The sequence below is a fragment of the Electrona antarctica genome, assembly GCF_951216825.1.
Source record: "Electrona antarctica genome assembly, chromosome: 1".
In the NCBI taxonomy this organism is placed as follows: Eukaryota; Metazoa; Chordata; class Actinopteri; order Myctophiformes; family Myctophidae; genus Electrona; species Electrona antarctica.
Genome location: NC_136806.1, coordinates 27,725,880 through 27,752,466, shown reverse-complemented (window position 1 = coordinate 27,752,466; position 26,587 = coordinate 27,725,880). Strand labels below are relative to the sequence as shown.

At 42.7% G+C, this 26,587-nt stretch overlaps 1 protein-coding gene across 4 annotated transcripts; it reads right to left on the bottom strand.

Annotated features, from left to right (window-relative positions):
• On the bottom strand, positions 1–21,839 carry LOC306930661 (uncharacterized protein). Of its 4 annotated transcripts, XM_079511744.1 has the most exons (10): positions 21,509–21,839; positions 15,864–15,976; positions 15,070–15,178; positions 12,790–12,813; positions 9,131–9,363; positions 8,517–8,826; positions 4,048–4,322; positions 3,133–3,984; positions 2,163–2,211; positions 1–1,691 (listed from the first exon to the last, which is right to left on the bottom strand). In XM_079511744.1, exons 1-9 carry the CDS (start codon positions 21,585–21,587, stop codon positions 2,176–2,178), a joined length of 2,031 nt encoding a protein of 676 aa, XP_079367870.1. In that variant the 5' UTR covers positions 21,588–21,839; the 3' UTR covers positions 1–1,691; positions 2,163–2,175. The 4 variants fall into 4 exon arrangements, with proteins under 4 accessions (XP_079367870.1, XP_079367868.1, XP_079367867.1 ...); XM_079511742.1 differs by having other exon boundaries at positions 3,126–4,322; XM_079511741.1 differs by having other exon boundaries at positions 3,133–4,322.
• Between the last annotated feature and the right edge of the window lie 4,748 nt (positions 21,840–26,587).

Below are 26,587 nucleotides of genomic sequence, written 5' to 3'. Positions count from 1 at the left end.
TCAATGTTTTTATTCCATCTTTATTTCACAAAAAAAGAAGTCAAGTTTATGGCTCTTGTTAAACAAGGAACTGACACGTCCTCTATACAAAACTTAACTGTGACCAATAAGAATATGGTGAGCAATATTCACAATTCCCAATCCTAATAAAACATAGGCATATTCTTACATTCATTACATCGTCCCTTTTCAGGTATCATAAAATGTGCCTAACAAAGTGAAATACGACTGGTGAGAAAAGGGTAAGGGGTTGTGTGTCATCTCTACGGTACCTCCGAGTATATAGCCATGTCACACTGTTGTGACAAGTCTTGCTACAGAGGCATCTAGCCAGCTCTCATCTTGAGAATGGAAATGTTCAGAATGTTAAACAGGATTCATCAGCATTTTTAAATAAGCACATCAAATGTCAAAAAACTCCACTTGCTGCAAGCCATCGCCACACATTCACATGGAATTTAAGCCCAAGCATTAAGTTACACTCCCTCAAAAATAAAGACCAAACGAGACTGGTCTCCCAACAACATGCTGAACCCAACATGAACCATAGTCTTTTCTTACTTTAAATACCTCCTAAAAACGCTGCATGACTATGAGATATTGGCGTAGGCGGGCACTGGTAAAAGCCAGGAGAGAGACTCCATGACTTTCACTACAACTTCACAAAGAAATAACAGGAAATCTGGAAGAAAAAAAAAAGGTTAAAATGTCTGCCTTATGAAATTTTAAAAAGCTGTTTTATTTATGTTCATACGCAAGATTTATTAGTCTTCAGAACATGAGGAATGATTGTATTTGAGTTTTGTACAAAGTCACTGTGTATTGCTTTAGTCGTCACTGGCTTTGCAACCATGACAAGGTATCAGCAGATGTGAATAGAGGGTCAGTTTGAAAACTGAACTTCTGTAGGGGGACTGAAATTGAGGTAGCTACTTTCGTACGGTTCTTTTTTAAATACTTTTCACAGTGAGAAGTTTGCCTGGAGAAGAGTTCTGAGAAGTAACGACACCTGAGGTTGGCACTGTAAACGACGCTGGTGATTCCCCCCAAAACAACCCAAACCGTGGGGAAGGGGGGGGGGGGGTGAGTGGTCCTATTTCTGTGGCAGAAATCGCGCTGAGTAACAGGAAATACCACTGGAGTGAAACACTGGGCAGTAAACCTGAGACTAAAAAGTACTAAAGAAGGTAGACTGGGTGCTATACAGCTGTACCAGAGGGTATAAGTTGGTCTTGTAACTGTGGAGATTAACCCGTTAAGATCACAGCTTTATTTCTGTTCTCACTGGAAGAGTCGTGCAGTAGTTGTCCAAGTCAGTGTGCAGTGTCATGTATAGAGGCCGCATGGGGCCATTGTTGCCACCACCTTGATCCGACAGGAAAATAACTGTACATACAGAATGATCCATAAAGCAGGCATTTTTTTTTTTACATATATATAATCATATCTAACAACCACATATATGTATATATCACATATGTAGGGGATACACACGCCTGATTTATACTTTGTTGGGCACCGTGCAGTGTGCAGGAAATAGCTGATCTGCCAAGCTCACACTGCTTGTAGATCGGCTATTTTCGGCACAAAAAGTATAAATCAGGCTCCAGGGTGCAGGAAACAGGAAAGGCACATCCATCCTCTTCATCCGCAGGGTAGAAGGTTGTCGCTCCAGCAGCTCCTAGTGTTTACTGTGATTGAAACAGAAATGCAGTTAAACCACACGTAGTAACAGTGTCTATATAAACCGCTGCTGCTCAACGTCTTGTCTGGGGACCACCATGAGCCCAAGTGTACATACAGGTCTGTAACTCTTATGTCCTCATGGTTCAACTTTTACACTTAAGATTTTACAGTAGGGGTCTCAGAGATAAAGACTGGCATCAAAACTGCAGCCCAATGCATATCAAACTGGGGATCCTTGAACCCAAATGGACAAGTGTACAAATGGAACCAAATGGACCCGTCTCCGTCTGGACCCATGGGTTCCATTTGTAAATGATTGGAGTTACAAACCCATAATGGGTTCAACATTTGTGCCCAGACCCATTATTGAGAACCAACGATATAAACTGCTATACGCAGTAATTGATGGAGATGTGTTGAGTGGAAATGTGTACATTTTGACAAAGTGTGATAACGCATCATCAACAGCCCCGTACCTCTTGGATCAGACTACTGCATTTGAATCCTAAGCAGCCGTCGGTTGCCCTGAATGGTAGAACGAAGAAATCGATGTTAAAGCCACAATCTAGGACTTATTTTAGTGAATAAAACATTTTAATCACAATCTGTATTGTAGAGCATGTTAATGCCATATAACTAGTACATTTGTGTGGTATTGTATGAGTATGTTAATACAATATAACTAGTACATCTGTGTGGTAGAGTAGGAGTATGTTAATACAATATAACTAGTACATCTGTGTGAGTGTGGTAGAGTAGGAGTATGTTAATACAATATAACTAGTACATCTGTGTGGTAGAGTATGAGTATGTTAATACAAAATAACTAGTACATCTGTATGGAATTGTATGTTAAACATTAGACCCTGATGTCAGGTAGGACACGTGCTGGTTGAGTAGCCTGGCATGAATAAGCCCAATGACCCACGTGTTTCAAATCCCAGTGTTACACTTGCAATGACCTCTCTCCATCAGGAGAGGACATACAACTCACACAATGTAGTAGATTGGAAATACACAGCAATGTTAGAAATTAGCGTTTCTTCCTGCGGAGTAATTGTGGTTATTTGTATTGTGTGCTCTGATTTATTATGAGCCCAACATTTCCTTTGGGCCATCTGAAACCAATTTGCATAAACCTTTACCTCGGCTTAACATGAAAGAATCCTGATTGGGGAAAGCAGTCATGGATATTGTTGATGTCGGAATGAAACCTTGTATCACCATTAACAAGATCATGTGATTAAGTATAAATACATTGGATGCACTGACTGGAGAGCAGGTTTGTCCCTCGCCATTCCCTGAAAAATAACCGGTTTGGACATGCAGTACAAGGTTTCTGGCCGACAGCAACAATAGTCCCAGTGTTCGTTCAAGAAACGTGGTGTGTAGATTAGTATGCTACAGTAAGTGCTGGTTAGTTTTAGTAGTCAGGTTACCTGGTACCTCAACGGCAGGGACTTCATCATCATCTGGAGCTGGGATGATTCTGCCGTGCATGGGTCCTATTCCCAGCACCCTGGGCCTGTTGTCTGTCTGAGGCGCTCCGTCCAGTATTACAACTATGTACTCCTTCTTGGGAGCCGGAGTCTCCACAGGGGCCGCTGGAACCTCTACCGTCACTGGTGGCACGTCCTCGGCCGGTGCAGGCTCTGCAGCTATGACTTCAGCAGGGGCTTCTGTAACTGGTGCGGGGGCCTCTTCAACTGGTGCGGGGGCCTCTTCAACTGGTGCGGGGGCCTCTACAACTGGTGCGGGGGCTTCTACAACTGGTGCGGGGGCCTCTTCAACTGGTGCGGGGGCTTCTACAACTGGTGCGGGGGCTTCTACAACTGGTGCAGGGGCCTCTTCAACTGGTGCAGGGGCCTCTTCAACTGGTGCAGGGGCCTCTTCAACTGGTGCAGGGGCCTCTTCAACTGGTGCAGCCTCAACTGGTGCAGGGGCCTCTTCAACTGGTGCAGGGGCCTCTTCAACTGGTGCAGGGGCCTCTTCAACTGGTGCAGGGGCCTCTTCAACTGGTGCAGGGGCCTCTTCAACTGGTGCAGGGGCCTCTTCAACTGGTGCAGCCTCAACTGGTGCAGGGGCCTCTTCAACTGGTGCGGGGGCCTCTTCAACTGGTGCGGGGGCCTCTTCAACTGGTGCGGGGGCCTCTTCAACTGGTGCAGGGGCCTCTTCAACTGGTGCAGGGGCCTCTTCAACTGGTGCAGCCTCAACTGGTGCAGGGGCCTCTTCAACTGGTGCAGTCTCAACTGGTTCAGCCTCAACTGGTGCGGGGGCCTCTTCAACTGGTGCGGGGGCCTCTTCAATTGGTGTGGGGGCCTCTTCAATTGGTGTGGGGGCCTCTTCAATTGGTGTGGGGGCCTCTTCAACTGGTGCGGGGGCCTCTTCAACTGGTGCGGGGGCCTCCTCAACTGGTGCAGGGGCCTCCTCAACTGGTGCAGCCTCAACTGGTGCAGGGGCCTCTTCAACTGGTGCAGGGGCCTCTTCAACTGGTGCGGGGGTCTCTTCAATTGGTGCAGCCTCAACCAGTAGAGCCTCTTCTGCTGGTGCCCCCTTGACCTCTTCAACAGCAGCTGCCGTCGCCTCTATTATCTCGGCCACCATGGGTACGTCTGAGGTAGAGGCAGCTGCCAGCACTGCAACACAGAACCCAGCCACCCAAAAAACATCACTCTCCCGTCACAGTGAAGACTAACTCCCATTTCCCCACATAGCTACTGTTTCTACTGGACTGCCTTACTGTGACTTATGAAAAGATGCTGAGAGATGAGGTGTTTAACCATGCCAATTAGCTTCATATTCATAGTTTTCTAAAATCCCAGTAGTAGTATGGGTGTCACAAAATATTGAAATATTAAAACGTAACTATATGTATAGTTGTGACGTCATACTGTATCGCGATATACGTTTTTGGCTGGTGAAAGTTACAGGAGTTCTTACTGTATGGTATGTGATATGAAATTTGAGATTACCATAAGAGTAATCATTTTGGAGAGAAATGAACAGACTCACTTTTAGCACTTTTAAAATGAAGATAATGGCCAATGTTGATCATTATAGAGCTGACGTCAATATCGTTAGAGGGCGCCAAGACCATGGTTCATGTACTTTTTTATTTGCATTGTAATCCTAGGGGGATTTTAGATCGCCTCATATAAGAATTGTGTTTGAAGTGAGGGGTGCTAATATATTAAAGTCTAACTCATGTTGATTAGGTGATGTAATGGTGATGTAAAACAAACGGTGCCAACACAAATATTAAATGCCATTAACAATAAAGAGACAATATAACGGAGGGACAACGAGGGACAATGTGACGTAAATTGTCCCTTCATTGTCAATGGCATTTTTAAAACAAACATTAAACCTGTATATAGGAGGGGCTAGTGCCCCTCAAAAATAAACAAATCATCCTGGCCGTTTCACTCATATGGATATGAAGAATCAACTAACTGAAAGAAAACGCTAAAATGTTACTGCTGCCAAATTAGTATCTAGACTGACACCTCCCCAAGACAGTGTCAGGACCTCTCTCTTCTCTCTTCTCTACATAGTAAAAATCTTAATTGTGGATTTTGCTTTTAATTGGCATCAAACAAAGATGTCAAATTACTTCATACCGGTACTTTCATAGGAATTTTAGGATTTTAGTATGTTGTTCTGGTGAAAAAGAATCTGTTACAATTACTTCTGATTTTGAGGTCCAAAATTAGCTAGTTCGCCTGGACTACACCAGGGACAGATACAGTCTGTGACCAACCAACAGTGTTTCCCCAGAAAGAAAAAAAAAGGCTTCCAATTAAATATTGCTGAAGTTCCAACGTTAGAGTTGAAGTGTCTAGTAGTTAGAGATGAAATGTTATCCAGATCCATAATTACTGTAAATTAAATAGGACAAATTGACTTTAAAGAGAGGAAAATCTATTTAGCCAAATACCATAAAAAGAGGAAAATGTACTTAGCCCAATACCATAGTAGAGTCAAACACGTGTGCATTAGTGAAGTAGAATATATTTTACAGGTGTACCAAGGCCCAAACCACAGGAATGATTCGCCATGCAACTCCTTGCAACCAAATTGTTGCGAGTAGTTGCATGCAACCATTATCATTGGCAGTTGCAGGGAGTTGCAATGGTGTGACATGTCCTTAAAACCGTTTGTTGCAAGGAGTTGCGACTAGTTGCATTGGTGTGGTTTGGGCCTAATGCTAGAATAGTGTATGAAATCAGAGAATTGGGTGCAGAAAGCAGGTATAACAGCAGAGGGCAGCAGAGGGCAAGGCAATTGAAGAGTCTGCTCGCTAGAAAATGGTGCATGGAGGAGATTGTGAACAGTGTCAGTGTGTATTGCGTGCCAAATATATTGTACCATGAAACATGTGACTTTTCAGGCTGTTGCCATCAAATTTACAACCTGAAAATGTGAAAACGGACTGCCTGCCAAATATCACCAGAATGAGGCACACCAAATGAAAGCATTCAACATTTAAAATAGATTCCTTATGTGTGCCGATTTGTAATCAGTGTAATGTCGACAACAATTTCACTAGTTTAGTGCCAATTCATAACTTGCCGTCTGCGTTTAGTGCATTGATTAGGCCTGTTAGAACTAAAGCATGATTGCCAGAGCTTTCTGCACCCAAATGCCCTGCAACAGGTGTAGTCATTAACGCAAGCAAACCAAATTAAGGCAAATTAAAGACGTGAATAAATCTTTCCGGTTTGATAATCCTTTTATTTTATGGCTCAATGAATTCCCTTAAACCATTTCATTATCATTTTTTTAATATCCATTCATAAGAATAATCTACCGAGTCCACACAAGGTACCGAGTTGTCCAGTTGTTAACCTTACGAGTTATTTCACTTTCCCTTTACATTTTTTGGATAAACGTTTTTTACACAGTACAAGTTCTCAGCGCAATCTCATATAGCGGCAAGCTAGTCACACACAGCTGCATGGCAGACCAGTTTAACTTTACAAAGACATGGGTACCAACTCTGTGATATCTGGCAGAGAAGCAGCACAATTAAAAACCATTAAAAGGTAACAAAAAAGTGTTCATAAAATCACCCAAGAAACAGCCTGAGCATCAGTGGTCAAATCAGAAAAAAGATTTAAGAAAACCCTGAAGTGAGGTGTGTTACTGGTCATTCCACGTGTGGACTAGAAACTTGAGGTATACAAGGAGAGTAAGGTTCAACTCAACCCAATGTGGAAAGAGGTAAGTGGAGAGAGGTAAGTGGAAGGTGTTTTTGGTCAACACAGTACAGAATCGGCTGTTTACTGTTGGTACATTAGAATTGAGAAATCCTATACATCTACTTCAAACACAAACACCGGAAAAAAAGAAAGAATCCTCTCTAATTATCATCTTGTGACGAAAGAGGGAAAATAACAGAATAATTTACTCTGTCTTCTTCTCAATCCTCACATATATACACAGCCATATATTATACAGGATTATGCACACAACCCCGTCTTTATATTAACATCCACTCCAATAAATACAAAGAAAATATCTATATCTCAGAAAGACAAAGAAAGAAGACAATACTGTGAGAGGTGAAGCCTGGTTTGTGAGAAACGGAGGCTAACCTGTCACCAACTAGTGGTTCAAATGACTGACTGACTGGAGGAAACTCGTAGGTTTGACTGGTTTTCGTGTCACTAAGAGTGATCTATATAATCTCTGGATTGGATAACGCAATAACCATTGACACCATGAACACTAGCATCCCTTTTCTGGGGTGAACATTTGGTTAAAAGAGCAGATCTGTAAGCTCACAAGCTTGTGGATAGGTCATTTTCAGCAAAGATAGTTTGTGTCGAGTGATAACAGGAGCCCCAAACCTGGGGGACTCCTGTCAACTAATGTATGAGGTTTAAGTGGTTAAGATTTACGCGGCTTGATAGTACCCCCGGCCTAAAACATACGGTTATTAGAAGGATTTCATAAAACATTACACAACATAAGAAAATGTGATTTATCATACATATACGTATACATATATGTATGATAAACCCTAACCCTAATAACAGTGGGAATATTATTTAACTGCTTCATCTGTCGATAAACAAAATTCAGTATAGTTCAAAATTCAAACACATTGTCTAGACTAACCCAAATAATTTCACGAAAATGTTATGTTAATCAACTTTAGATAATAGGGACCACAATTAGACCAAAAGTTGATGGTTTGTTTAAATCATGCTAACCGTAATAAGTCATTGTTCTAGATCAGTAGGGAATTCCAATCTCAAGTTATTACTTTGTAATCAATCCAGAGATTATCATAGAGGGATCTGAGATCAGTGATGTGTATACCACCCTATGGTCAAGGATTATATATACCAGGATAGGACAGACATTCTAATCTAGATCATAGCATGCACCATAGGCACCCTGGGAGGCAAACTGGTGCCAGAAGATCAATGGAACACATCTGCGTTAATACAGTATTCAGCCTGGCAGGTTTCAGGTTTCCAGACAGCTCAGCTCTGTGCTCTTTAGATAGCTCAATAAAATTATATAACACATAGAAACATAATAGATCAGAAAACAAGGTGCAGGTTTCAATCATTAAAAGACAAAGGTTTTGTATTCAAATGTTTGTCCCGACGGCTCTCTCCAACTTCGATGCAATTCATGGAACTTCCGGCTCCAGTTTGCCTCCCAGTGAATGGTGTTTCTGTCTGTCCTATCCTTTGTTCAAATAATCCTTGCCTGTGGCGTGTGTGCTGTGTGTGAGTGTGTGTGTGTGCAACCTCAGGCCTCGGCAGCCTCAGAGGCTGGTGCTTCCTCCTCCTCCTCAGAGGGAGGAGCCGTACCGTTGCTCTCGCCGACCGGCGCCTCCTCCTCGACGGCAGCGGGCTCGGCGACGGCCTCTGCCGCCTCCTCCACAGCCTCGGCCACTTGGGCCACCTCCTCCGCTACCGCCTCCACCTCCTTGGCCGCTTCAGCCACGACCTCCGCCACCTCCACGACAGCCTCTGCCACCTCTGCGACAACCTCCGCCACCTCCTCCAACGCCGTCTCGGGCTCGGCCGCGGCCACGGAGGCTACCTCCGCTACGGCCTCCGGTTCGGCCGCGGCCTCCTCCGCCGCTACGGCCTCTGGTTCGGCAGCGGCCTCCTCTACCTAGGGGTAGTCATGATAATTACATTTTAGTTTAGTGTCGTACATAAGAAACAAACTTTATTTTTTTCATTTATAACAAATGTAAATGAAATTTCCGTTTGCCTAGTAAACAAGACTGGGAAAATGGGGCAAATAACTAAATATACAAAGAAATGGTACGATACTTTTAATATTTGTATACTTTCAAAACATGGAAAAAATAGCACATCTAGTGTGATCATCGGCTATCAACCGCAATGATTCTGCCTCATCTGCAGAATCATTGTGGTCAATTGGTCATCTCAAATAATTGCAACAGGCCTACCTCTGCTGCGGCCTCCGGTTCGGCTACGGCCTCAGGCTCCGCCTCCTCCGCTGCGGCCTCAGGCTCCTCTGCCGCGGCCTCGGGTTCGGCCTCCTCTGCGGGAGCAGCTGCCTCCTCGTCCTCTCCTCCCTCAGCTGCCTCCTCCTCTCCTCCCTCGACGGCCGCCACCTCCTCTCCTCCTTCCTCCTCTGCTCCCTCGCCCTCCTCGGCAGCCTCCTCTTCCTCCTCTCCACCTGACAAACAGGAGGTGAAAGGAGGAGCGTCAGAGGAAGCACGGGTTCGACCGGCAACACCCCACTCACACATTGCATCCTGGGTGCAGCCTGCAGCTTGATAACTTCATACACCCTGACTGACGCATGCCGTTTGAAAAAGTCTACAAAAAGTCTACATTTAACAAATACATGAAATAAATAAAACCACAATTGTTTGATTTAAGTTATGAGCCATAACAGCCCTTCTTTAAAATGAAATAAAAAAATATATCACCAAGGGGCGATGAAATATTTTCTGACACGCTAACTCTTTGCTCTTCCACAAGTGATCCAAAATACAGTCACAGCTATGCCATACTCTCACACCACTCCAAACACACACCACTCAAAATACATAATCTCACACAGAGCCATGCCACGAACCATGAACCTTTACCGTTCCACTCTGCTTGTGACACACCCCACCTGCAAACGCCCCTCCCCAAGCCAACGAAGCAAAGAGCAACAGTAGCACAACATTCACAAACCGCCATGCAAAAAAGATAAAGAATGAAGGAAAGGAAGTTATTGACGACAAAGGGTCAGGCTTTGAGGACAGCGGGAAGCATGGGTTAGCATGTGGAGGCGTGTTAGGTTCTTACCATCCAATTACAATCTACTAGCTGGAACTCACCGCTCCAAGAGATAGGTCAAATGCGGAGAACAAATCTCGCATACAGCAATGTACAAATAGTAGGACTTTAACCTTTAACTCTGCAATTCTGATAGACAGACACTGAGACAGCTCAAGTAGTTTGTGCGCGTTTAATCGTACATTTTTGAATCTTTGGTTCTCCCCTCTACCGAGTACACATTTATCATCAACATTTATTTTATGCGAGCCAACAGTTCAAACATGAAGCAGTTGTATGAGGCAAAATGAGGGAAACAGGGATTTGTGCGTTCTTTTTTCCCTTTCGCTTTTTTTTGGTCGTTAACATCTATCATTACAGTCCATCAATGGAATCAAAAGTAGAACGAACAAAAGGTTGAAGAGCAGAGAAGTGTTATCCAAACGTGAAACTTTCCGACAGACACTCCGAGGTGGAGTGTGGGGCTTTTCTTTAGCAGTACAGGACAGGAGGAAAGAGGAGGGATGGGAGGATTCTCCCGTTCGTTCACATCCAATCACAGTCCAGTTCTAGGACCAGAGGCGGTCGCAGAGGACCTTAGCTTTACCATTACACTGGAAAGGGTAAAAAAAAAAAAAAAAGGGTTAGAGAGGAAACGGGACATTAGTCTTCAATTAACTTAACACACATAGTGTCCCCGTTAATTGAAATCCAACCACAAGAGAGACTACCGTTTGTTTTGTAAAAATAATAATAATAATTAAACAAATGGATACGGGCTGCTTGCTTTAGGTAAATGACTCATGTCTGATGCAGAGTTAGCCTTCTATATTGGGTCAGGTTACCCATTAGTCTCACTTGGAGAGCACATCCTTATTTCTACTTTAGTGCTCTGCTCAACCGAGTCACTCAATGAAACTAACTGAAAATGTATATTTATCGTTGAGTGACAGTTGTATAAATTCATCCTCATGCTTAGTCATACGACTAAGCTCAACGCGTAACATCATGCCACAATATGAGCTTGTGGATCAGACGTTTTTTAGCCAACGACACAACCGTATGACAGAGTTAAAACCTGGCGATTGTCTACTCTACATGGAGTGGGTTGCAAATGTAGTTTGTTTATTTTTTAATATATTAAAATGTTTTTTTACAAAATAAGGAAACGGGGTGGCAGAAAGGGCGGAAAGTGAAAGCATGGAAGGAATGTGAGGAACACAAATGTATGCTCCGTTGCGTGATGATGTCGAGCGCAGAGAACGGGCAAGAACAGCAGACCTGCAAGCTTACAACACATCTGTGCCATGTTGTTGTGAGTTTGTAGGTCGCCTATTTTCGGCACGGGACACCGTCGCACGATGAAGTTTAAATTGGGCTTTAGGCTGATGTGGTGTAGGGTGGAAGTGTGTTGAGAGATGAGGCCCTGTTCTATTTAAACAGGTCTTTCAGCCTCGAGGATCAAGTTTATTTAAAGGTGAGGCAATGATGATGATGACACTGGGAGAAAAAACTAAACAAAACAAGAAATCTTAACAGAGAAGAGAGACAGGTTGTTTAGCTAAATTGCTAATCTTTGCTTATACCCAAACGAAAAATAAAACCCATGAACGGCGAGATGTACACAACAAAGAACATTCGCATGCCTGGATATGCAAGTAAGCAATCTACATACACTAGGTCTAAATACCAATTCAACTTCTTAAAGATGATTCCATATTTGTTACGTCAACTGCTGCTTAAGTGGTTACTGTGCAAATCAAAATAACCCACAAGCAGGACTCTCAACTACTGTAACTTCCAAGGTTGAAAATGTCAAATGATACTTCATTTTAGTGATCTGACTTTTTAAATAAGCATAATTTATTTGAGTTTAGGAGTCAACTAGCAGGTTAAACTACCCAGGAGGAACCCGAGAGGCATTGCCATAATTGATACTGATTGATACTGTATGTGTGTATCTTCCAATAAAGAAGCCGATTTCTTCAGAGTAAATGGCATTGCATGTTACATGTAAAATCATTAACTCTTAAGAAATCGTTGATTGGTAAAGACTTATACGATTGTATATATAGTTGTGTGCCGTGGCCCGTGTCATGCATTCCAAAAATAGCAAATCTACAAACTCAGTGAAGCTTGTGGATCAGCATGTCAACCGGCACGCAACTAAGTACTTAAGATGTGTCGATACTTTACAGAGTTAGTTCATCTATCCTCTACTAGAGCAGCACAATTCATTAAGAATAACTGAGAATTGTGATCACAGAAGCGCAATAGAATCAGAGAGGGGTGACATTCCATACCATTTGACGAAAGATTTGGCACAGTGAACAACAAAAGAAAGAAAAAACTCCTACCAAAAAACGTAAGTATCAATCAATAATCATGATCACAATGATAAGGATTGTCATTTTAGTCATGGTGCCCTACACTGTGCAATTACTCAGAACAGAGGGGCTTTTAAATGTGTTCCATGTAAGCAGCACTGAGCCACGAAGGACAGGGCCACAAAGAGTCATTCATGGGTAATGCCGTGCTTTGAAATGTACAGCATACTGTATATACACACCAGCAATAATAATGATGCACAATTGGCTGTCAATTCCCTTTGTAAATCCTTGTTAAAGTGTTATTATTAGTATGCTTTAATAGAAAATTGAGAGAATCCCAAGATGGTGAAAAATCACACTCAAGAACATGCTTCAGAGTTCCTTGAGCACAGATCAGAGATTCAGAGAGCATTCAGATTGGGCCAGATCAGTGTTTAGAGAACATTAGAGACCAGGCATTGGAAATAAAATATATATATGAGGCATGCTATCACAGGACTCACCCTCCTCCTCATCCTCATCCCTGCCTGCAAACAAAGACAACCACAGTGTTACCACTTCACACACCCTATTAACACAGAACAGGTCATAACAACTCCACAATGCTGAGACAGCAATTTCCTCTGCATCATCAGCCTTGACATGTTTATTTACTACAGCACCGACATGTCGACTTCGGGCTAACACTCTCACTCGGGCCATTATGTTGCGAGTTGGTGTACACAGTGGCTGCCGGAAAGTGTGGCGGACGGAAAGCAAGGCATCTACCAATTACATCTGATCTTGGTTTTTCTTCTGTCTGCTGCCTTGTGATCCCTATCTGAGACTGGTGTAGTTCCGGTTTGAGTTGAAGAAGAGTGAAAATAAATAGACAACCCTGTGACAGAACAGCTTGGCTGTGTATTTATAGTCGTTATTTTGAAGAGCAGGACGTTTTGGCAAGGCGAGTAGTAGTAGTAACACATGGAGGGGGAACTCTAGAAAGCTGGCTGGACCTGACAAGACAACATGAGAGGAATGACCAGACGGAAGTATTTGGCTAGAAGCACGGCTGTTGACATGGGGATGCCCGGACGGAACCATTTGGCAAGGAGCATGGAGATGTTGATACAGGGAGAGAGAGAGAGAGAGAGAGAGAGAGAGAGAGAGAGAGAGGCAGAGAGCCAGAGAATGAGACACCTGTGCGGGCATGTGTGGGGAAGATATTCATTATATGGCATCTATACAGCACATGGTCCACACTTCTTTGGGGTATTTTTTGTTACAGTAAATAAAATAAAAAAATCTAACACTATTTGACTGCATACTAATTGACTATTTTGATGAAACTGCAGCATTAGTGGGATACATTAATACAGCACCCAGGGAACAGTACGGTTTGCTCAGGGACACTTTGACACATGAATGAGTAGAGAGGTGACGTCATCTGGGAAACGGAAGATCCCCGGTTCCCAACCTCTCTAGTCTACTCTGTGTCAAAGTGTTACAAATGTACCTTTAAATTGTTCTCAAGTACAAATTCCACTTGAGTAAAATGTAATGAATGCCGTCACTTTTCACCACTACATAACACTAACAAAGCAGGAGGCAATAAGGATAACTACAAGGCTGAATACTAATCAGCACTAAATTCCAGTGTCTACGCTCTCAAACATTTTCATGTCAAGGACGCCCAAATTAATGTTAAATCGATGCGTTGTGAGATTGGGCTTGTTGAGATTGGCGTGTTCCTGGACAGCTTTAGGTGTCACGGTGGGAGGGTGTGGTCAGTCAGTGACATTGCATTAGACACCGACATAAATAGAGGATAATCCCAGGTCATCAAATGGTCCCACAATCCTTTGCCTGGATCACATTGCTGGTTTTGTTCAGGGAGAGCTGGAACAGACCAACTAAGGCACTACGTTTGAGTTGTCTGGTACAGATAGATTGTGTGTAAATAGTGGCTTTTTAAGGGGGTTGAATCCCCAGGCTGATTTTTTCGTTTGTGTTCAGGTTAAACAATACAGCACAGTAAAACATGGCAGCTTGCCATGTTTTACCTGATTGCACACTGAAGCTAATCAGATTAATAATGGCTGTGTAGTACGCTGTTGCTGCATTCAACAGTAACAGTGACTAAGCATCAGCATACAAGACACAAACAGACAGCCTACACTCAACAACAACAAAAGAAAGAAAATGTAACCAACTTTAACTTTTTTCGCTGCTGCAATGACGCAGTGAAGCATCAATCATATTTCTATTTCACCATAACTCCTCAGTTACCCTTTGCCATTTAAACCTGACACAGCCACGATGTAAAAGCCTCGCGTAGCGATACTAATATCACTGCATGGATAATTGGATATTATTAGTCTCATCGCTCTCAATGTTAAGATTTATTTTCCCCGCAATGTCCCACCCCATATTGGAATACTGGGCCCTGGTTTGTTATAGCCTGATTCCAGACGAATCTGGTTGGCCGTCAAGTCCTCCCACAATTGAGAGGGGCCAGACATAATCTGCCTGGAACACGCCAATCTCAAAAAGCAGATGAAGGCTGGCTACGCGAGGCTAACAATCTACCACACTAGATCGTTTTGTATGTTTTGTCATGCCTGTTGTACATAGAATATGACTATATAAGGACATCTTAATGTGGACAACTATAAGAAGGGTCTGAGATGGGTTCTCTGGCCTGGAGGTCTGAGCTATGCTGCCGTCCTGCTGTTTGTTGCTGTTGCTTGAATCTTCAATAAAATGTTAACACTTCACCCTTTTCCACAATAGTATGTACTTACTCTTGGGAGGCCATGGTTTGGGTTTCACCTCTTGTCTGTTGGGCCGTGCAAAGATATCTGCGACACGTTCGTTGTAGCGGGTGTTATCGTCCCTCATAGTGTTATATCCCTGCAGAGAAAAAGGACAATGTCAAAATCACAGACTTACTAACTTGATAATGCTTTTGTGAAATACTGCACATGTATTCATTAAATGGTTGTGTAAGTTACAACTTCTCAAATACAAACTAAATTAAAAACATACAAAATCACGGTCAAACATCGGTCTAGTTTTCACCAAAAATAGAGATCGGACTTAAATATCCAGCATCAGTAGGGCTCTGAAATAGCTGTAACAGAGTGTATGTCATGGATCAATCTTTCCACATCTTTAATAGGAACACTCAGTCAATCTTCCGGCATCCCAGCCAGGAAGACGAGCCGCCTACACACATTATTAGGTATTTATCCCCTCTGGGAGTCAAGCAAGAGTAGCTAGGCAAGTCCTTGTATGGAACTTCTTGCTATAAAAGCTGGCAAGGGTCAGTTGGAAAAATAGGTGACATGACAATCAGCTGTTTTACCAACTAAGCAGGGGGGGTTTTAAACAATACCGTAAACCAAACAATCTTGGGCTAAAAGAACAGGTGACAAAACGTTGCAATACAGGGTTACAGATGACCACCACAATGACCCTATGCGGCCTTGCCACCTTACAACTTGTAGATTGTCTTTTTTTGGTGTGTGCAGCTGCCGTGCGACCACATTGGAATGGGGCTTTGATGAGAAGAGGAAGACGGAGGACTGGAACTTACAACTGTAACAGATACGGCGAAGGCTCCTGCACACATCACCGCATAGAGGATGTGCTCCCCAGATGGACCGCCTCCGCCTCCTGGGAGCGACGACATGGGCCGCCGCTGGAGCACTGCCACACACAAACAAAAGTCACATGTCAGTCATTCTCAAAAGTTTTTTGCTTCAGTGCTGCCTACCTTTTAGTACGTACCCTTTTTTAACAGACTACAACGGTTCACTTGGAAAACTGCATGAAGAAACCATGCAATTGAGCTGGAAGTTATAGATTGATCGACATGGGGAAACACAAGGACTGTCTTTTGTGCCGGTAGCCATGAAAATGGCCCTCCTCATGAATTATATTAGGACAATATCAGTCACCAGAAGCAGGGATGAATGTTTTCAAAGACTCCAACATTGTCAACAAGTTCAATGGGCTTTTATAGGAGGCATCTTGTCTGATCAAATGATTATGAAATATTTAAATATTGAATGAAGCAACTTAATAACAGTTGATGAATTGATGAATTGGATTAGTTTGATTAACTGTTGCACACCTATATCATTATCATCATACTGAAATTAACAGAAACCAAAGATCTGTTCAACAGCAGAATGCTATGGGAAGTGGTGGTCGACAGTAATGTTGTGTATATACCGACGGTTATAAGTCGTAGTAAATGAGTTAAACATAGCGATACTGGTGGCTTTAAAAAGATTGTCACTGTATTAGGCCTAATGTGCTACTTAAACACATCAGATTGCTGGGAGGAACAGGATTGGTGACGAAGCACACACCGTCACTCCATGATCCCTCCTCTTCTGATTGGATTTAAAGCCTCGGATTTAAATGGGACAAAAATATACCTTTGGCGAGCCCTCGTCGTTTACTTACATCATATATACTTGGATGAAAGCGAGCACTCTCTAGTACATGCATACAGAACAAATAACTGTATTAACTATTAATGTACTAAATACTGTATGTGAGCTTACATATCTAGTACCCAGTGTTTACCCTATATGTATTTAACAGTCCGGCGCTGCAAAAATAATGTTTTCATAAATTGCAACTTGCAATCGAATACTACATAATTAAATATGCACAGGAGTCAGGAAGGTCCTTTACAATTAGACGTATTCATTTGTAGTCTCCGAGTACGTATTTATTGATGCATTGCTCTTGCATAATAAATCCAAATGCAATTCCACATGAAATTCAAGAGTTAGGGCCGGGGTGCAACAGTTAACCGAAATAATCAATATAATCGATTATGAAAAACTGGAACGGGGAGGGTGGCGATCTGCCAGTCTTGCCACTAAACATTTCACTGCACAAAAACAGGCGTGTGATACAGTAGCTGCCAGGAGCTGGTGCTCATTGTGATCAGATAATCTTTAGTGTTTCTTCAAGCATGACAATGTTCAATCTACTGCAGCCAAGCACGCAGCAGGGCACCGCTATCCCATATCTGCAGCCAAGCATTCTGTTTATCAGAATGTGATATAGTTAAAATAAGTAAAACGAAATTGCATTTTTGGGTCAGGATACCAATTTTATCTAATGAGGAGAGACAACTCTCATTCAGATGATAAACAAGTGGAATGAGCAGACAAAATGGAACAATATAAATGTAAGCTGATAAATGGGCACTTTCTCGATTGGGTGAAATTGGCAGCCCACCTGAAAATGTATTTTCTGTTCATTGATTAATTCTTTCTATGCAAACTATGAGAATTCTCGTACTTTCCCTCTACACCAGTTGTATGCCAACTATGATAATTCTCGTAGATAAAGCTTTATATCAAATATGAAACTGTTTAGCTGAAAATCAGCATTTAACACTGGGCCCGGGTGCTAGGCAACGCCTTGCATACCCCCAGCACCAGGCAGTCAGTCTGGAATTAACGTAAGCAATTAATGCATTCAAAAGTGCTGAATAAATGTTTTATGGACCCTAATAGTGATTATTAAAGTTTTGCCATAATCAGGTAGCTTTAAGTTACGGCCATGACAGCAATGGTAGCCAGGCTAACAAAATTCGGCCAACCGTTTCCTATATTCGGTATTCAGTTTCGGCCAACCATTCAGCGCGCACGCGCATGGGGGGGTCAGAACAACATGGAATGAATTCTGTACTGGCCATATAAGGAGCATGTCTTGAGTGTACAGGGTTTGATGGGGTCAGATCAACATATGGAATGTCAGAACAGGTCAGCAGTCAGCTCCATATATGGAGATCTAAGGGTGGTAGCGGGGGCATTCTCTTGAGTTTGATGAGGGCCCAGGTAGGGCCGGGCCTGTTGAGAACTCTAGTTTTCGCCGGCTGCTGGGCGCACCTGCACAAATAACTTTGGGGCAGGCCCGTCTAGAGTTTGAATGGACAGGTATAAGTCAAAAGGGAGACATCAAAGAGGAAGGATGGATGGGGAAGGATCAACATATACAGTACATCAGGGATCTCCATCCATGATGATGTCACGTGATGTCACGAGACCTGGGCACCATATATGGGGGCTTTCCCATGTATGGGGATTTTGAGTATCACTGATTGACTGACGGACAAAGATGTACAATTTAGTATATGCGACCTGCGGCCCAGTCCACAACAAAGATTCAATTCAACAAAACCAATGCACAGAGAAACTGCAGCGGTCTGTATTGACCCGGTTGCAGGTCGGTGCAGTTTCGGGATTCTGATCTGTTGCCATGTGGTTGCAAAGTTGCAAGTCGTTGCATGGCGAATCATCGGTGTGGACTGGGCTTTATATACACACACTACACGCCATCTTGCTCTCTACTGTTGCCACAATGTCCACCAGCATGAGGATTAGCTGACCCCTCATAATCTTACCAACTAGTAATCCACTCTATAACATCCTACCTCCACCCACTCCACTCTCATTATACAGGCTAATAGGCTCTACTGGTGTCTGTAGTAGTCGCGGACTGATGTGATGAAAGTGGTGACTACTAGCGATATGGTCAGGATGGCACAGTGTTAGGCCAGGATATGTTGCTTTAGTTAAAGGGTGCTGCTGGGGTCAATAGTAGGCCAGTACAGCTCATCTTGCGGCAAGGCTCTGACCTATTTGTCACTGCACTGCAGCAGGAGTGCAATCCAGTTCATGCATGGAGGCACGTAGGGCTGGACACTCCTAAAAACTGCTCTTTTTGTCACACACGCACATGCACGCACACACACACACACACACAGTACACACACACACACACACACACACACAGCTTGATAGCCGGACAACAGAGAAGAACCTCGCTTTTGCGATGAAGGCTGTGTATAACCAACACATAATTTAGAAAATGTGTCCAGAAAATCTGTTCTTGTATTGAATGACAAAAACAAAACAGTAATGTTTACGAGCAAATTGGCTGGTCATGTTACTGTATCATGTTTTTAATTGGGATAAATCAAAGCACTCAATGGGCAAGCGTTGAGGTTACAATTCGTGGTACGATGAAGGTTAGGACCAGGAACGGTTTGGTGTGGTTCAGGACAGTTGGGATAAGGATCTGTGGGGGTCGTCTTTGTGTATGCCCAGTGGGTGCATCTAGTTTGACCCCGGGGTTCATGTCCAATGCCAGACAGACAGACACACATATTAAGTAGTGATACACCCACATGCATTCAGCCGCAGAAAATATTCGGCAGAAAATGGCTAAAAATGCATTTTCGGCCTATTCGGTTTCGGCCCGAATAGGCAGAAAATATATCACCGAATAGTGTATACAATTAATGCATTCAAGAGAGCTGAATAAATGTTTTGTGGACCCATAATAGTGATTATTATTTAAGTTATGCCATAAACATTTCTTCTGCCATAAATCAGGTAGCTTTAGGGTACGGCCATGACAGCAATAGTAGGAAAAAATATATATAATATTAATCATATTCGGGTATTCGGTTTTCAGCCAACCGTTTCCTATATTCGGTATTCGGTTTCGGCCAAGAATTTCCCTTTCGGTGCATCCCTAAAAGAAACAAAACAAAACTATGCTTCTCAACATGGTACCCAGTCCACTACCCAGGGGTTGTTGAGGGGAACCCCAGCAGGCCAGCTAAATGATAGATGTACAAGTATATACAACTAGAGAATGTACACAAGTTAGTGTTTGATTAGCGTTTCACTGTTAAAAAAGTAATTCTGGACCAAATGACAAAATCAGGTCAACACAATTAAAATACAGTAGAAAATATCTAAATCATGGGCCCGTGGCCTAACACCGTGGTTCTCAAAATCAGGGGTCCTTGAGGGGATTCCCCACTATTATTGATAGATAGGAACTAAATGGACCGTTAAAAGTCTGTAACTCAGAGTGTACAAATGGTTACGGGATCATTTGGTTCCATTCCCATAACTGTGTTGCGTTTGTACACAGTTATGGGGGTCCATGGCCTAACTAGGGGTCCTTGAAATTAAAAGTTTGGTTTGGGAACCTCTCTGGCCTAGTAGTGCATATGAAAAGTGAAGAATCACTAGTCTTGGATCAAGACTATCGTAGATGTATTTTATCGAGTCTGACTTTTGCTTTTGTAGTTTTGTATCTATGATACGAAAGCAAAAGTCAGACTACTAGATACTAATACAAATCCATCAATGATAGTCTAGGCCAAGGCTAGAGAAACACTAATGGTATTGTACAGTCTTCTTCATGCCATGACACCTCCAACAATGGCTACCCAGAATAAAATTAATTTAAAACAAAATTAAGTCCATCTTTTCCAGTGTTAGAGAATGTGCCATCACCCTACCCACCGACCAGGGGCGCACATGTCCCATACAGTCCCCTGCATAGACAGTGCAGTACTGTCTTTAAATTGAGACCACTGTCACGCTCTGTACCACGTGTGCCTCAACATACAGGAACCTTCCTTCACGTATGACACATACATGATCGAATGAAGGTCACATATCACAAAAAGGTGCTTCTAAAACACCACTCAGTTGTGTTTAATGTGTCGACACAACCAGTCAGTTGGCGCAGATTGTGTGGGGTGTTTAATATCCCAACAATAATGCTTATGCATTCAATTGTAGACCTCTTTATAGAATACAATAGCATGGCTGTCTGTCGACTGTTTAGATTCCAGTTTGTGTAAGCTAGGCTGAATATCAGACGACTATATTGGTGAAATAAACATCAAAGATGAGTTGCTACAGAATAGTACTTTGGTCTAAATTGTAACTCAACCAATTCAAAATAAAGAGACTATTCACTTCCCAATTTGAACGCAGGCCTGTCCCATATCGCTCTCTATATTTAGCTCACAGTGGGACCACATGAAAAAAGAAAGCCTCAGTGAGTGCATCATTTACAGATTTTCATATTATGACCTTCACCTCTCCCCCCACACGATGCCATTACATTATCTGCCAGCTAGCTTTGAGAAGTACTAGAGACGATCCGCATGGATTGGGGACAAAATGTTCTCTACTGTTCAGCGGAATTTACACACAGCAACAGCAGAGCCACGACGATGGCTCAACGTTGAACTGCTGCGGTGTGAGATAATCGGCCAGATTGCGTCACTCACACCAGAGATAGAAGCTAAAATAATCTCAAATTCATACTAGTCGGATGGGTTTGGTTTGTGGTGTCGTGGGAAGAGGGGGTTGAAATAAGCCCACCCCAGAAACTCACCATGCTGCCGGGGTAAACTGTAGGCTGCTTTCCGCGCCAGAGGCCCACATCTCTGCCAGGCGGCCCTACACGAAAACATCTTAGCTGGCTGTGTGTGTGAGGGAGAGGGACTGACTGAGGAAGGTTATCTTCAACAAGGACAGAATGAATGATGGCTCGGCACGTAGTGATCCTCCTCCCTCCCTGATGGGACTGGTGATGACGGCGGCGTGTGAACAGAGAGACGCAGACACACGCAACGCTAAGCTCTTCCCCCCGGCGTTGTTGTGTGTACGACTACGACTGTGCGAGTCTGTGTGTGTACTACTAGTAGAGCTCGCCCTCCTCTCCTATGTCACTCTGATGCCTAAATTATGCAAACCACGCCCCGTCTTCAGAATAGCACGCACGGATTGCACGCACAGATGTCAAAACCACGCAACACATAGAACCGCGGCCCGCGCAGGTCATATGGTCCATGGAGCCTGACATGCCCCCGACCACAACAAAGGTGACCTCGTAAAAGTCCTACCTTTGATTTAGCTCTGGTCCATAGCCTAGCTCTAATCCCGTCACGGCAGCAAGAGCAGTAAGGCTATGGACCAGAGGCTGAGTATACCTAGCCCCTTTAGCAACCCTACGTTAATGTTTTCTGACAAGATTTGGATGACTTGGAAGGTAAACATCCAAATGTTTAACCTTTACGGGGGTGCCGAGAGGGGCTAGAGTATACCCTGGATTCGAACTTGCATGGCTCTGAGGCTCTCCCATGGCATAACTGATATAATACACCATATCATAACACACATAACTACCACCCAAGAAGGAACCCAAACTCAAAGAATACGGATCACGGTGCTTAAGTTATGATATGAGCTTGAGGCAGGCCACTTTGTCAACCAGTAGCCTACCTGTGTACACGCAAGGTTAGATTCTGTCAGCCTACCTTACAGAATCGTTTTTTTTTCTCGTGTCATCACTGTCATGCATCATTCTAGGCTGAACATTTTCATTTCAAGGACCTCCCAGTGTATGTGCGCAAATAGCACACCCAAGAGTTAAAGTACAAACCTGTATGGGATCTATTTGGTACCTATCAATCATATAGAACCCCTTCAAGGACCTTTGGGGGGGTCCCTGGACCACACTTTTAGAACCACTGGCCTACGTAGATCACCAAGACCGACATTAATATCATCCCCATCATACACACTAATAATCAGATCAGTAGGTTACATAGCCTGCCCTACAGCACTGTAAACCAGGGTGGTTCTCAAAGTTGGGTCTGGGGACAGCATTGAAAGGTGTTCCAGAGTCCCCAATAACACTAGTAAATGCACTGCATCAGTTCAAGCACTTTAACCCTATTTTATACATATATATACTATATATGTACGTATAGCCTATCTTTGTAAATTTGTAATAATCTTTGAAAAACTCTTGTGTTATGATGGATCACTGCCACAAAATATTTTCAGATGGTCAACAGCCAAATAAATATCAACTTGGGGCCCCTTGACATGAAAAGGTTTGAGAACCACTGCTGTGTACAGCGTGTAGAGTAGTGGGTTTACACTGAATGCTGCTCAGAAGTGTACTTTGCATCCCTTCATTCCTGGAAAACTCCTTTCGTAGCCTATAGTAAGAACCAAAGGTCACCCAACCCGTTTAAAGTAGCCAGCATGGCTGTGGCAGGTCATGGAGTCGACATGAGAAGGACACTCGATATGGTTAGCTTTATGCTACATTCACGCTGTAAGGTTGTCACTTGTGATAACATACAATTTGGCCTGCAAATAATGTGACTGCTATTTAAGGGCCAGGCAACATCCATATAATTCTATTATAATACAGACTTCAAAACAAGAATTTAGCACATGTGAATAATACGGAGGGGAAAAAAAGAGGGGGGGGGGGGGGGGCAGAAAAAACATGCAGTTTAAAATAGGTGACGTGTGTGTGAATCACCTGTTTAGACTCAGTGGGGGGGGAGGGGTTGTGACAGTACTGTAAACCAAACAACCTCAAATAATGACTGAACAGGTGACAAACTGAAAATACAACTGTATTTTCAGTTTGTCACCAAACAAAGGTTGTGATCCATGATATTTAATAACGTAAATTAAATGATGGATCATTCATGAAATGACCAGGGAAACAGGTTTTATTTTTAACTGGTCACATTTTTCAATGTAAAGCACAGTATGTAACCTTAACATCATAAGAACAGTGGAATTATGGGATTTAAATAACATCACACTGCACATCCTATATAATACACAATAACATCTTTATTATATACAGAATTAGGTGTTATGCGAGGGTTCAAGAATCATTGAAAACAGAAACGATCCGATGCATCCTTCAGGTAAGATGGATTCCCTCCCTGTAAAGGAAAATACATTCTATTAGAATAAGAAGTTGGTCTTCACAGAATAAAAATCACACCTGTGTGAAGTGAGGGGCGCTAATATATTAAAGTCTAACTCATGTTGATTAGGTGATGTAATGGTGATGTAAAACAAACGGTGCCAACACAAACATTAAACGCCATTAAAGGTTTCATGACATTAATTTATCTATTTTCCGTTTTTATTTTAGGTTTTATGACCTCAATTACACCCAAAAAAGCTGAACTTTGAACATTCAGTGGATTTTCTGTGGTCTGGAGTTCTCTCTGGGGTTTGGAATCCTTTTGAGTTGCAATGAAAACGACACATTATGACATACATTTTCCTTTCATTGTCAATGTGTTTACTAAACAAACTTTGAACTAAAGACAAACATTAAACCTGTGTGTGCCCCTCAAAAATAAGAAAACAGGTCATTCCTTGATTCAGTTCATCTATTTGATTTGGGTGTCATCCTCTCCTCGACAGCACTATCATTCCACAGTCACAACACCACCATCCGGTCTGCCTACTTCCACCTCAGAAATAGCAACCATCTCCGCCCCTCACTCGCTCCCAACAGTGCCGCAATCCTGGTTCACTCTCTCGTCACCTCCCACTTGGATTATAGCAATTCCCTTCTTTTTGGTCTTCCCCACAAACTCCTCCATAAACTCCAACTGGTCCAGAACGCTGCAGCACGCATCATCACCAGAACCCCTGTCACATCACCCCTGTTTTACAGCAACTCTACTGGCTTCCCATCAAAAACTGCAGTATTGACTATAAAATCCTCCTTCATACATTCAAGGCCATCCATAACCACGCCCCCCATACCTTATTCACGTCAATATTCCCACCCGGTCTCTTAGGTCTGCCTCCTCCATCACTCTGAAAGTCCTTCCAGCCAATCTGTCCACCATGGGGTCAAGAGCTTTCAGCCGCTCTGCCCCTCACCTCTGGAACTCCCTCCCCCCTGATATTAGAAACTCAATCACCAGATTTCAAACCCACCTCAAAACCCACCTGTTTCGGCAGGCTTATGGGTTATGGCTGACCTCTGTGTTTTGTGCTGCAAGCTGTACCATATTGTTAGTTTTTGCTTTTAACTGTGTATTGTATTAACTGTTGTACGGCGACCTTGAGTGCCCTGAAAGGCGCATTATAAATTAAATGTTTTATTATTATTTCCTTGCTAAAACCTTTACAAGGCATTTCCCCACGCCCCATTAGCACACTTTTTATTGTGGTGGTGCCGGGTGAGGATAGAAATAAATATGAAGCCATTTTACTATCTACTCTGTTATCCAGGAAACTGATTCTTCAGACCTGGAAATCTGAAAATCTTAAAGGAGTTGAGAGGTGTGCTTCATTTGGAAAGAAGGATTAATTCTGTCAAATATGGAGCCCCTATTCTTCACCTGCTTGAAGAGTTAAAGTGAGTGGTGTACTGACCTCTAGTGTCAGTTGTCTATACCAGTTAGATTGAGATGTGATTGGTCATAGTATTGTTCATGCAACCTTCTTAATATGACACTGTGATCAGTCGTTTGTTATAATTAAGAGGTTTCATCTTAATTATAGTGTTATAGGGTTAAACAACAAACTCTCTTTATCATTACAAAAACCTACACAGTGAAAAAAAAAAGAATAGTGTGCACATTTATGTACATTAGTACCAGGGCATGATTTTCAGGGAGGCCATGGCCATGGCCGTCGTTGCCCCTCAAAGAAAATGGCATGCCCTGTGGCCACAGCTGACTGTTCACTTTGTCCCCCGTCTCTTTCACTAGTGTCTTTTTTTGAGATTCTGAATTCTTAACTACCCATCTTTAAGCCAATCCAGTAACTCTGATTGGTGCAGGGGTGAGCGTGGGCATTTATTTCTTTCACTGCAGAAAGTCTAAATATTACAATTTTAATACTCCTTATATTATGGACTAAAACCTTGTATGGCCTTCCTGCCCTCGCATTTGGCCTTCCTGCCCTCCCTAAAATGATGAAATTCCAGGCCTGAATCCGCCTGATTAGTACACTCTCAGAGTGAAAAGGTAGTGTCTGTATTGTGACAGTAATCATTGCTATAGTGTTTGTTCAGTATGAAGGGTCTCTCCATCTCTTTAACAGCTTCACTTTTATAATGTTCCATTTCCAATTTTGTCTGCAAATTTCTTAGTGACAACACTTCTAATTTAACTTGTTTATCATGTATCCTCATGAGTTCACTCCCCTGATTGGATACAATTGGTATCCACCACTGGAAATGTATTTTCTGTTTACTAAAGAGCTGGAAAGACAGGGAGACTCCTGTTACTGAGTAAACACTCTGTAGCAACAATTACTGGATTACCAGAATATAGAGCTATTTAACCCTTATTTTAAAAACAAAGATCAATTACTGCACCTTTAAATGAACACATTATTTTACAGTGATAAGCACATAAAGGATTGAAACCTTTCAGTTGTCAGTCAAACTCACAGTGGTGTTGGGGTTTCACTCGAGTCCATTCCTGACTTTGTACTCATGTACATCTGTGCTGTGCTGCTTGAAGAGCTATGGATATGGAACAAATAAAAAAAAAATGAATAAAAAAAAAAGTAGACACGTCATTCAAATATACCTTCAGTGAACCTCCATGCAGTGACACATGACATCACTAGGTCCATTTTCTACTCAATGTATGTATTATTGTTAATTATCATTACTGTA

Excerpts from the sequence above, each read along its gene's own strand:
- LOC306930661 (XM_079511741.1), bottom strand. The coding sequence starts at position 21,587 with ATGTTTTCGTGTAGGGCCGCCTGGCAGAGATGTGGGCCTCTGGCGCGG. Across the intron at positions 15,179-15,863 it reads TCGCCGTATCTGTTACAGTT|GGATATAACACTATGAGGGA; the intron begins GTAAGTTCCAGT and ends TTTTCTCTGCAG. Across the intron at positions 2,212-3,132 it reads ATGAAGTCCCTGCCGTTGAG|GGCAACCGACGGCTGCTTAG; the intron begins GTACCAGGTAAC and ends TCTACCATTCAG.